This window comes from Oryctolagus cuniculus, chromosome 3, assembly GCF_964237555.1.
Source record: "Oryctolagus cuniculus chromosome 3, mOryCun1.1, whole genome shotgun sequence".
NCBI classification, from domain to species: domain Eukaryota; kingdom Metazoa; phylum Chordata; class Mammalia; order Lagomorpha; family Leporidae; genus Oryctolagus; species Oryctolagus cuniculus.
In genome coordinates, this window is record NC_091434.1 from 79,407,294 (window position 1) to 79,419,666 (window position 12,373).

General features: G+C 36.7%; 1 protein-coding gene across 1 annotated transcript in view; it reads left to right on the top strand.

The window, feature by feature from the left end:
- IFIH1 (interferon induced with helicase C domain 1) overlaps positions 1-11,827 on the top strand; it is a 60,516-nt gene extending 48,689 nt beyond the window's left edge. The window contains exons 9-16 of the mRNA XM_002712221.5: positions 2,323-2,446; positions 3,051-3,320; positions 4,020-4,279; positions 6,609-6,758; positions 8,770-8,931; positions 10,662-10,852; positions 11,322-11,412; positions 11,529-11,827. Of these exons, the coding sequence (XP_002712267.2) occupies positions 2,323-2,446; positions 3,051-3,320; positions 4,020-4,279; positions 6,609-6,758; positions 8,770-8,931; positions 10,662-10,852; positions 11,322-11,412; positions 11,529-11,708 (1,428 nt within the window). The 3' untranslated portion in view covers positions 11,709-11,827. The remainder of the gene's footprint in view (positions 1-2,322; positions 2,447-3,050; positions 3,321-4,019; positions 4,280-6,608; positions 6,759-8,769; positions 8,932-10,661; positions 10,853-11,321; positions 11,413-11,528) is intronic.
- The last annotated feature ends 546 nt before the right edge of the window (positions 11,828-12,373 follow it).

A 12,373-nucleotide genomic window follows, 5' to 3' on the forward strand; every position in this document is an offset into this window, starting at 1 on the left:
ACTTTCTTTGTGAACTCCAGGACTGAGTTTCTTGCATACTCCAGAGCCATTTTGTTTTTTACCATATTACAGTCTGCAATAATAATGAATATCCTTTCTATTTTGCATATTTAATTCTTAGGAAAATTCTGCATTAATGGAGAAGTGAAATATTTAATAATGTTTTTCTGATGAATATTTTCATTGATGGAATTGGGATTTGGTACAGTGGTTAAGTCCCACCTTGGGACACCTACATCTCATATCAAAATATCTGGGCACAACCCACAGTTCCTGCTTCAGATTCCAGTTTCTAGTGAATATATACCATAGGAGGGAGCAGAGGATGACTCAAGTGCTTGAGTCTCTGCCATCCGCATGGAAGACATGGGTTGAATTCCAGGTTCCTGACTTCAACCTGGCCCAGCCCTGGTTGTTACTAGAATTTGTGGACTGAACAAACAGAGGGTAGTCCTATCTGCCTTTCTTTCTCTTTCTCTCTTTCTCTCTTCCTGTGCCTTTCAAATAAAATGAAAATAATCAAATAAAAACTAATAAAATCAACTCAGAGTCAGTTAGTACATTATAACCAGAAGATTATGTCACTTTTTTGGGTAAAATTTAAAAAGCATAATAAATTTTGGCTAAATATACTTGGTCAAAAGTATAATTCCATTGAAAATCTACCTCATAAGGATATTGAGATTAAGTAATATGAGATATGCATGGTAGATAATACTGTGCTTGAAATGTAATAGGCATTAAACCAGTGCTAGTAACCAACCTCTAGCAACCAATAGCAGAGAGACAGAGACAGAGAGAGAAAGAATCTTCTATCTGCTGATTCACAACCCCAAATGCCTACAACAGCCAGGGCTAGGCCAGGCTGAAACCAGGAGCCCAGAACCCCATCAAGGTCTCTCACCAGTGTGACTGGCCCACCCAGGATCACATTTTCAGGAAGTTGGGTCAGATGTGGAACAGCCAGGACTTGAACTAGCTAGCACTCCAGTGTGGGATGTGGGTATCCCAAGGGGCAACTTATCCTATTGTACCATAATGCCCAACCCACCCATAGATTACTTTTTTTTTAATTCTGAAAAAGAGTTCTATCTATTCAAGTTGCACCCCCATATTTGAATATATTTTATTCATTTTTCACTTTTTGGTTATTTTCTCAGTTTTACTTGATCAATTTAAATGGGTGGTTCTCCCATAATCATCAAAAAGAATTTCTCAGGATATTTCTTTAAAATACTTTACAATCCTTTTAAGTTACTTAACACCTTAGTATAGTATTTATTGAAGTGCAACAAACATACAGAAAGGGACAAATCCATAACTGCAGTGACTGATGATTTTCCATAAACTGAACACATCTGGGTAACCAAAATCTGGATCGGAAACAGAACGTTGCCTACCCCTAAAGCCCTTCATTCCTTCCTGAGGTCACCATGCTCCAAGGAGGACTAAAATACTAATCTCTAAAACCAAAGATGCATTTGGACTAATTTTGAACTTCGTATAAAAAGAATCATAAAACATGCACTCTTTTGTGTCTGATTTAAAAAGGGGGGATTGGGGGATAGCATTACGGCTTAGTGGATAAAGCTGATGCCTGCAGTGCTGGCATCCCATGTGGGCACCGATTTGGGTCCTGGCTGCTCCACTTCCAATCCAGCTCTCTGCTCTGGCCTGGAAAAGCAGTTAGAGGATGGCCCACGTCCTTAAGCCCCTGCCCCTCTGTGGGAGACCCAGAGGAATCTCCTAGCTCCTGGCTTCAGATCGATGTAGCACTGGCCATTGCAGACATCTGGGAAGTGAACCAGTGGATGGAAGACCTCTCTCCTCTCTCTCTCTCTCTCTCTCTCTCTCTCTCTCTCTCTGTCTTTGCCTCTCTGTAACTCTGCCTTTCAAATAAATAAATAAATCTTTAAAAAAAAAGAAAGAAAAGCATACTGAAACCAATTCTTCAAAGAGGAAGCTTTCTTAGATTATAGGACATCTAACTAATCATGACATTAATACAATTTGATTTTAAATTACCTTTATCATTCAAATTTTTTAAAAAACTATTGAATTTCACTTTTGTAAATCTTTGAAATTGGGAAATCCAGCAGTGGTGGCTGATGTGAGTGTGGATGTGGCTCTGTGGCAGGTGTGAAAGAGAAAGAGAAACAAATATGATACATAGAGGTCATTCACGATTCACCTGTTACTTTATTTAGACAAAGATTTTTGAATCCAACTTATTATGACAAAGATAATCTGTCCTAACCATGTTGTCATTATTACTTTAACAATATAAATAAGTAAGAATAAGTGTGTGTCAATTACTTTTAGGATCCATTTAAAGAGAAGCTTCTAGAAATAATGACAAGGATTCAAACTTATTGCCAGATGAGTCCAATGTCAGATTTTGGAACTCAACATTATGAACAATGGGCCATTCAAATGGAAAAAAAAGGTAACTTGAATTTCGATTTAAGTTTATTGAATGTTTACAACACAGATACACATGATTATTTCACATAGTCACAAGCAAACTGAAGCAAATACATTATCAAAGCCAATTTCTGTGTTCTGGGTAAGACAGGAATAAACATGTTCTTTCTACTTGTCTAACAAAAGAGTTTCTAATTCATCTGGATTTCTCTTTCATTTATTGTATATTTAAAATATTGATAATATTGACAGTGTCACTAAACATGAATTGCACTAATATATTTCTCATGTCATATCTCTGAGCAGTAGTCTTCAGATAGCCAACGGAAAATCCATATCATGAAAAACTATGCAAGAATTTCAAACATTTTTTGACACCAAGATAAACTAGTCTCTTAATTCCCTTTTCCATGAACCTTTTCAACTATTCTTAGCGTATTCCTGTTGATGCAGAGCTAAAGCAGAAGGTCTAGAACCTGGAAAATTTCCCACTCATGGCGCATTTCGAGCCTTAATGCGCCTGTTTCAAAATCAAAGTTACAGGCATAAATGTATTCAAGTTCACAGCATGCTTGCAGGTGATTTATGTGCTCATGATTTCACTTACATAATACATTCTTTCCTAGCTGCAAAAGAAGGAAATCGCAAAGACCGTGTGTGTGCGGAACACTTGAGGAAGTACAATGAGGCCCTGCAAATTAATGACACAATTCGGATGATTGATGCATATAATCACCTTGAAACTTTCTATAATAATGAGAGAGAAAAGAAACTCGCAGTCCAAGAAGATGCTAGTGATGAGAGTGATAATGATGATTGTGGTGGCAATGAAGATAATTTTAACAAACCATTGGAACAGGATGGGACAGATAGATTTCTTATGGCATTATTTTTTGGTAAGAATCAAAGTAGCATGTATTGAATGTTTTGGAGAATTTACAACTTTTACATAAGAATCTGTTGTTTCTCAAAATCTCTCCAAAATATCCCTTTAAAATATTATTTTCAGGGAAGAAAGCCACTTCAGATTGTGACTCTATGGATGTGACCAGATTACTCATGGGTTGTAGGATTATAATCAATCATTCAATCATCTAGTTTTATTGTTAAGATGATTGCAAGTTATTTATTAAATAATTCACCTGACTATTAACCTGAGAGTATGTCAAAACATTTGTGGAAAGTGAAAACAAAAGTTAAGCTTATTTTGATACCAAAACTTTAGATAGTCACCCATACAGTGGGTCTTCAAGAAGTTCATCAAAAAGCATGAATTTCAAAAATTTGTACACTAAAAATTTATCTCAATTCTATTTTCCATAAACTTTTTGAAATATCTTTATATAGCACAATGTTAACCATCAATGAGCCACATCCGTGGCTCAATTACCTAAAGTCTTCCAGTGCAGCTCTTTGTGCCTTTTATTAATTCATACTAATCATTCCGATTGAATAGTTTTAATTAATTAATTATACAATTTATATGTTTATATGTATATAATTATGATGGACAACATGCTGTTTTAATATATGTGTGTGTTGTGCATTGGCTAAATCAAGCTAGTTAACATATTCATTATGATTACTTCTTTCAGAAAACAAAAACATGTTGAAAAAACTAGCTGACAACCCAGAACATGAAAATGAAAAGCTGATCAAATTAAGAAACACCATAATGGAACAATACACGAGAACTGAGGAATCAGCACGAGGAATAATTTTCACAAAAACACGGCAGAGTGCTTATGCCCTTTCCCAGTGGATTACTGAAAATGAAAAATTTGCAGAAGTAGGCGTTAAAGCCCACCATCTTATTGGAGCTGGTCACAGCAGTGAGTTCAAGCCCATGACACAGGTATAAACACTCTTTTAGCCTTGTTTTCCAATGCGGTTATTCCTCTTCTCATACTTGATTTTAATAGCAATCCAATCTGTGGTGTTTGATAAGCTACATGTTGTCTTAGGAGTCATTTTTTTTCCACATAATTGGAAGAACTTTCTAAATTTAGTTTTTTTTTCAAAAATAAGTAAATTTAATATTAAAGTGAAGAAATGGTTACACCATACAATTAAGTGGAAAAATAAAATCTTCACAAAAAAACTGTGCATTAATGATTGGAGCTGTGCAAAAATGTTTACATAGAATGAAGCCTATAAGAGAATTTGGCAAAATTAAAATATCTGATGTGTTAGAAATTATGAGAGGTTTCTGTCCATTTTTAAGGTTTTTTATTTTGTTTACATTTCATTTCATTATACCACTTATTGTGTGCACAGTAAAAAACAAACAAGCAAGAACAAAACAAAAAAAACCAACATCAACAGTCAGAAGATAAAAATGGATTTACAGACATTACAAGCATAGGTAAAACAGTGATGTCTTGTTAGAATAACTGTTTTTCCTAAAGCTTAAAGTCGTAATGACCCTGAATCTTGCAGGACAAGGGACTTCATCAGTTCTATCATGATCATCAAATTCAGGCCAATAGATCAAAATAACCCTGTTTTGGTGTGTATTGCAACAGAAACTTGAAATTGTCCCCTGTAACTCTTGATATGCTCTCTAATGGCACTCCTCAAAAAGTTGTTTATAAAATTTAGTGCTAGAGAAAGCAATGATTTCCTCGTGTACTGAATTTGTTGCATCGTTTTGGACAATAGCTAGATTACTTGATGTATTTTCCTTTTTACCCTACCTTCCAGGAAGCTCCCAGACAAAACTCAGTCTCAAGCTTCTGTGTGGATCTTTATATGTAATACATCCACATTCTTTCACTTTTAGTACCGTTATTCAGCTTCTATTATGTTAGCTTTAGTGCTGTGACTTTTTCTAAAAGTGACCTCAGCAACTCTTTGAAAAGTGGTAGGCTGGAAATTAAAAGTCTGCTTCCAAGCTACTTTTTGTTTCTTATCTCTGTGCTTGCTCCATCCTCACTCCCTGCATCCTCATCTTGTAAATTCGGGTGGACACACTCATTAGAAGAGGAGTTAGACACGATATGATATGAGTACTTGACACTGTGTATGAAATTTCATTAGTATAAATACTCATTTGAATTAAGATACGGACACCTGCTAAAATCCAAGTGCATATAAGTTTTTGTCAGTGGATATGAGGGTAGGAGGGAGAAATGATGAGAGGACAATCTTGGTGGGTCTTTTCACACTGTGTTCTCCAGCAATTAAAAGTCAAATAAGGATTCATGCTGCCTCTGAGAAGAGAGAGAAGGAGATGAGACCACATGCTGTTGGTCTGATAGGTTTATTTTTATTTAATACATGGAGGAAAAAAAGATGATAGCATGGATGTGTACCAAATGTCAGCTGAACCAACAGCTTTGATTTGAGTTGTTGTGGAAAATAAAAGTACACTGAGCATGTCAGGTTAGGTTTCTGTTCACCCATTCTTCCCATGCCAAAGCCCAATGGCGTATTTTAATTGTTTATATGACCTTTCAAAATTAATATATTTGTCATTTAAAATGGTTGGTTTAAATATATTTTAGTATCTTACTTTTCTTTTCTATTCATATCATTCCTTTGAATAGATATTAAATTTATCTCATTCAGAATTAATAAGATGAAAGGCATACCACTGGTCTCCAGCCTTCCAGCTCCCCTCCCTGGAGGCAGCCAATGTTTTCAGTTTCTCATGTGTCCTTTCCGGAATATTCCATATGTTTCCTGCTTGAATGATTCTTAAAATGACCAAGTGAATTACACGGTGTGTGCGTTTGCTCTGTATCTTAAAAGTCAACAAGCTATAAAAGTGTCACTGCAACTTATTCTCTGAATATTAAAGATTCTGGAGTTAATGTAGTGAGAAGAAAAGCCCATTTTAGCTTCTCTTATGGCCATGTCCCCTTCTCAATCAACAGCATCTCCTCCTTTCTTCATACCAAGGAGCCCATCATTTATTTCCTTGGCATAAATTACGGACTTCCCACCTCCAGACTGGAGAATGGAAATATTTTTGTTATTGTGTGATAATCCCAGATTGGAAATCAAATGTTGTCTCCCCATCATGTCTTTGTTCAATGCCAAAAACAGATGGCAGCAAATTCATGTATGATCTAATCCTTTGATTTACACTGACGAGTTGCAATTTATTATTCCATCTCCTAATTAGAAGATTTTAATGTGTTTAGCATCACAAAATTTAATTTATTAAAATGTTTCTACAGAATGAACAAAAAGAAGTCATTAGTAAATTTCGCACTGGAAAAATAAATCTGCTTATAGCTACCACAGTGGCAGAAGAAGGTCTGGATATCAAAGAATGTAATGTCATTATTCGTTACGGTCTCGTCACTAATGAAATTGCCATGGTCCAGGTACATTCAAATACCTGTTTCTGATATGTTAATTTTTATTTCTGTGTTCCTATTTTAATTGCTTTCTTCTAGGAAAACAGCACAAAACCTCTCTTGTGTTTTAAAAATATATCCTTTTTTTCCTGCTAAAAGAGCATTTTTTATATTTAATATTTTTATTTGAGAGGCAGAGATAAAGATAGATAATCAAATTGTCCACAAGGAGGTGGGGGAGAGGTGTGAAGCCAGGATCCCGGAGCCAGGAACTCAGTTCAGGTTCCCTGTGCAGGTAGCAGGGACCTAACTACTTGAACCATCACCTGCTGTCTCCCAAGATGCACTTCATTTCCCCCTCCCAAAGAAACATTTTATTTAAGGAATACAAACTTGATGCATTTTATAAGTACAACTTTAGGAATATAGTGATTCTTCCTACCATACCACCTTCCTATCTACTCTCCCACTTCTTCTCCTCCTCCCTCTCCCATCCCCAGTCCCATTCTAAAAGAGCAATCTTAAAGAACTGTGCAGTACTGCCTTTTTTGCTATTGCTGTTTGACTCATATGGTGACCAGATATCTGTTGCCCTTTTAAACAACTCTTGCTTGGTTGATATTTCTGTCTCAAGACTTTCCAAGACCATTACACTAGCCCCACATCTAGGAGTCCAAAGAGACCTCCTTATTCCTAAGATGTCAGCAAGTCCCCCACTGGACCAAAAATAGGAAGCACACATTTGTGAGATGAATGTCTTACAAAATAATGTGTCCAAGCTCTAGGGAGCGTGCCCTTCCTGTGTTCTAATTCCTTATTCTTTCAATTTTTCTACAACTTTAAAAATTTTCATGATAATCTGTTGGTGAGGATGGACTTATAAATGCAAATGTAAATAAATCAATAAGAGTAAGATGATACAGTTTCCTTTGAATGTTCAATTTATTTATGTATTAACAATATTTCCATTACCTTTTGTTGAGGATAACAGAAGTCATGCTAATTGATATAATATTCTTCCCATAGATTGAACTAAGGGATTGTTTAAAAGTTACTCATTTGAGAGGCAGAGAGGTAGAACGATAGAGACAGAGAACACCTGTCTAACTGATTTACTTCCCAAATTTAATCCCACAAATGCTAGAGCTGGGCCAAGAAAAGCCAGGAGCTGAGAACTCCATCCAGGTCTCCCTTGTAGAAAGCAGGGGCACAACTATGTGAGCCATCGCCTGCAGCTTCTCAGGGTGCACATTAGCAGGAAACTTGAATCCAGAGCAGAGCCAGGACTTGAACCCAGGCACACCTGTACGTGATGCTAGCATTCCAACCCATACCAAGTGTTATTTTTTAATACCAAGTTGCATCCTTGAATGTAAGGTAAATCATAGAAGACTAACAGATATGGAAGTAATTTTATTTCCAGAGTTGATTTGTGAGTAGTTTTTTTTTTTTTTTCCCTCAGAATGTAGTTTTCCTTGATGATAATATTATAGTTAATAGCTAGGCTCCTGGGCCAGAGCACAAAGACTTCTTTTATTTGTAATGTACCTTTACATCTTTGTGGAGATGTCTATAGGAATTTGTCATGAAGTGGAGCTTATTTTCATGAGAAAATATGTTCAAATTCCAATGTGGAATGCCAGGAACAGACCTCTCTCAGCGTCCTGATGTCATGTTAGAAATGCTCCCTTTTCACCATGGATCCTTCTTGCCAGACAGGGGAATCCCAGTTCAAGTCACTGATCACAGTTCCCATGTTTTGAGAGAGGAGCTATGAGAACAGAAAAGCTGGACAGGAGGGCATCTGAAGGCTGGTATAGGGGCCCAACCATCATCACTCCAGAACACTGCTTCTGGGTTAAAGCACATTTTAAGATTCAAAGGCTTGACCTACCAGGAAGGGATAATAACTATACTAAGACTAGTGAGATCACTTGAAGGCTGGAATGCTGAGCAATGAATATCATTCTCAGCATAAAACCAGTAGAGTTTGTACAACACATAACCTTTCATTTACTTGATTTGTTTATTTTCTCAGGCCCGTGGTCGAGCCAGAGCTGATGAGAGCACCTACATCCTGGTTGGCTGCAGTGGCTCAGGAGTTGTTGAACGTGAGACAGTGAATGATTTTCGAGAGAAGATGATGTATACAGCTATACATCGTGTTCAAAATATGAAACCAGAGGAGTATGAGCATAAGGTATTGTTTTTGGATACCTCTGGATTTAGTTTTCATTTAAAAAAAAATGGATGTATGTGGTTGCCATTGATATCCCTGTGGCTTAGTCTCCAGACAGAAATTGTGCTGAATTATAAGTTCCTGTTTGATGCGTTGTCCGTAGCTCAGATTCACAAACAAAAGTTACCAAGATCCATGGTGGGCAGGAAGCTGTCAGGGAGCTCATTCCAGTCAAACCAACAATGAACTTTGATGATATAAATTTAGGCTGCCTTTAATCCAGAAAACTAGCACAACTCACCCATTCAACCCAATCTGGTCATTTGAGTTTGATCCAAACCTTTTGTATAAGCACACATTTTTATCCCAGCAATATTTATACAGTGCCTACTATGTGTCAGGCAATGTTTTAGGAACAACAAACATGGTGGCAAACCACACAGAGAAGAACGCTGCTGCATGAAGCTTGCATTCTAGTATGAGCTTGGCGAGATTTGACAAGGAAAAACAATGGACAAAAATTTAAACACTAGATATACATCATGTAGAGAAAAATGCTAAGGAATTATATTAAGAGAATATGAAATCAGTCACTACCTGAGTATTTCGGATCGAGTGGTTGAAGAAGGTAACATTGTGGGAGTGACACTGAAGCTGAATCTAAATAATAAGAAAATATGTAACATGTCTTCTAGCTGCATCTCAGTTTACTAACACAGAGTTATTGGAGTCGTGTGAAGGAATGTGGTGAAGGAAGAATGTATCTCTACAATATTTCAGGAAATCCCCCATACCACTGAATTAAAAAACTGTAACTACTATAATAGCAAACAATCCATTTAGAAGAAAATTCACACCCTTGCATATGGGTGTGAATGTTAGTTTCTTAACATTGGAATTGGCTCTACCCTAAATAGAGTTTCACAAAAGGGATGCTTTCAAATTGGTGTGCAAAGCTGTAACCAACTCCAAGGTTTCCTGGCCAGGTTTCTACACAAACTTGTATTTTAAAACCCTTTTAAATAGAAGGCAAACCAAACATTTTGGAGTATCAAATCAAACTTTTGTCACCAAATGATGCCACTAGAAAGTTACTGCCTCACGTTTACTTTCCTAAGAAAATGAACCAGGCAGCTATTTACGAAGGGTGATGTTTTAAAACTATTCTTGAGATACAACCTAAGACAATCTCTGGAGTTAATGGGTCAAACTTTTCAGTTACTTTAGAATAAGACACAGTTCCTTTGAGGACTTCTGAGCAGATTGTGTTTTGGGGTCTTCTTTGGAGACGAGACCTGTCCTCCCAACACTCTACTTCAAGTAGATGGAATTAGCACAGGAATGGCAATGAGGGGAGGTGCATGCCACCACTAGTCTGTCCAAAGTCCCTAGTAAACACTGTCACCAGTTCACAGCTACTCAGAGAACATCTCCTTGCTTCTGATTTCAGAATCTTTCTCAAAACATCATTCAGGCTATCACTAATAAGTGGCAAGAGTTGACACATAAGGTAAAATATGTTTTCTATGTCATATGCAGAATTTATACATAACAATAGTCTTCTTAAATTCCACTCAGGCTTCAAGAGGCAAGTTGAGGATGGTAAACATTTTCCCTGGCATTGACCCAGCAACTTTTGCCACATTATTACGTTTATTTAGTTATGCTTTTTCATAACTAAGATCTCTAGATTCTTGGAATAAAATTATTTATTAAAAAACATTCCTAGAAAAGCAATCTTTCCTTTGCAGATTTTGGAATTACAGATGCAAAGTATAATGGAAATGAAAATGAAAATAAAGAGAAGTATCGCAAAGCATTACAAGGAAAATCCATCGTTAATAACTTTCCTCTGCAAAAACTGCAGTGTGCCAGCCTGCTCTGGGGCAGATATCCATGTGATTGAGAAGATGCATCATGTCAACATGACACAAGAATTCAAGTGAGTCTTCAAGACCGTGTTTAAGTGTCTTCGCTAAGAGTGAAGCACAATGTTTTATAAGTGTTCTTCCAAAATAGTGAAAACCAGATTTTCTCCCTCCAATACTTCCACTCCTTTTCTCCCTCATTTATATTCCCCATTTCAAATGTCCATTTTAAAATAATCTGCTCCGCACTGCAACAGGAAGGGAGAAGTGTTAAAAATCTAAACCACTTTAATCCAGGGTACAAAATTCGTGCATACTTATATTTATTTGTTCTCAAATTTGTGAACAACTGAAGTCAAATAACCAACAAACTTGAAAGAACTTGCAGAAGGCAACACTTGCCTCAGTGGGGAGGAGTAGGAATGAGGCATGTGATAATGCAGACATCTGGGTAGTTTCTAGGTCCTGTGAAGGGACCCCTGAGCTACATATTTAATGGTTTGCCAGCTCTCGGTGATGATTCCTTCTCCTTGATAATTTTAGGAAACTCTACATTGTGAGAGAAAGCAAAGCACAAAAGAAGAACTTTGCTGACTATAAAACAAATGGAGAGATTATCTGCAAATGTGGCCAAGTGAGTAAACTGCTATGGGCTCAGTTTTACTTTGGCCAAACGGAATGTTAACTGGATGTGTTTTTAATTCTCTTTCTCTCTCTCCCCTTCCTCCACTTCCCACTCTTGTTTTTCAGGACTGGGGCACGATGATGGTACACAAAGGCTTAGATTTGCCTTGTCTCAAAATAAGGAATTTTGTAGTAGTTTTCAAAACTAATTCAGCAAAGAAACAATACAAAAAGTGGGTTGAATTACCTATCACATTTCCTGATCTTGACTACTCAGAATACTGTCTCTTAAGTGATGAAGATTAGCATTTGATTGAAGATTCTCTTAAATTATTATCACGTTAACATGCAATATGATTTGGATCAATGTTTTCATTATACTATAGAACTGATGTGAGTATTAATAAAATTATTGCTTTACTCTATATTGAGCTTTTTAAAAGAACATAATGTACCATGTTCCATCTTATTTGTTAGCAAGGATAAAGAAAATCTACCGATAGCACTCATTAGTAGGGAGCACTTAGTATGGTGGAAAGAGTGTTGGAGTATAAATAAGAATCCAAGGTGCCAGTCTCACTTCTGTCACTAATTTTCAGGGGAAAAAAAAAATGAACCAGCCTTCTTGTGGTGAAAAAGTCATGTTATCTACTTTATCTTTTGTTAATTGTTCATTTCTGCACATGTTGCCACAAATTTAATGGTTTTTAAACTAAACCCTGTTATAACATGTGTAGATCAAAAGTCTAGGCAGGGAGCTCTGCTCAGAGTGGCAACAGGGCCGAAATCATGGTGTCAGCCAAATTATGTTCTCATCTGGAGGCACATGGGAATGAATACGTTTCCAAGTTCATTTTGATTGCAGCCAAAATTCATTTCTTTGCAGCTGTGACTGGGATTCCTATTTTCTTGCTGGCTTTCCATGGGGACTCACTCTCAGTCCTTTGCACACAGTCTTCTCAAGGCCCTTT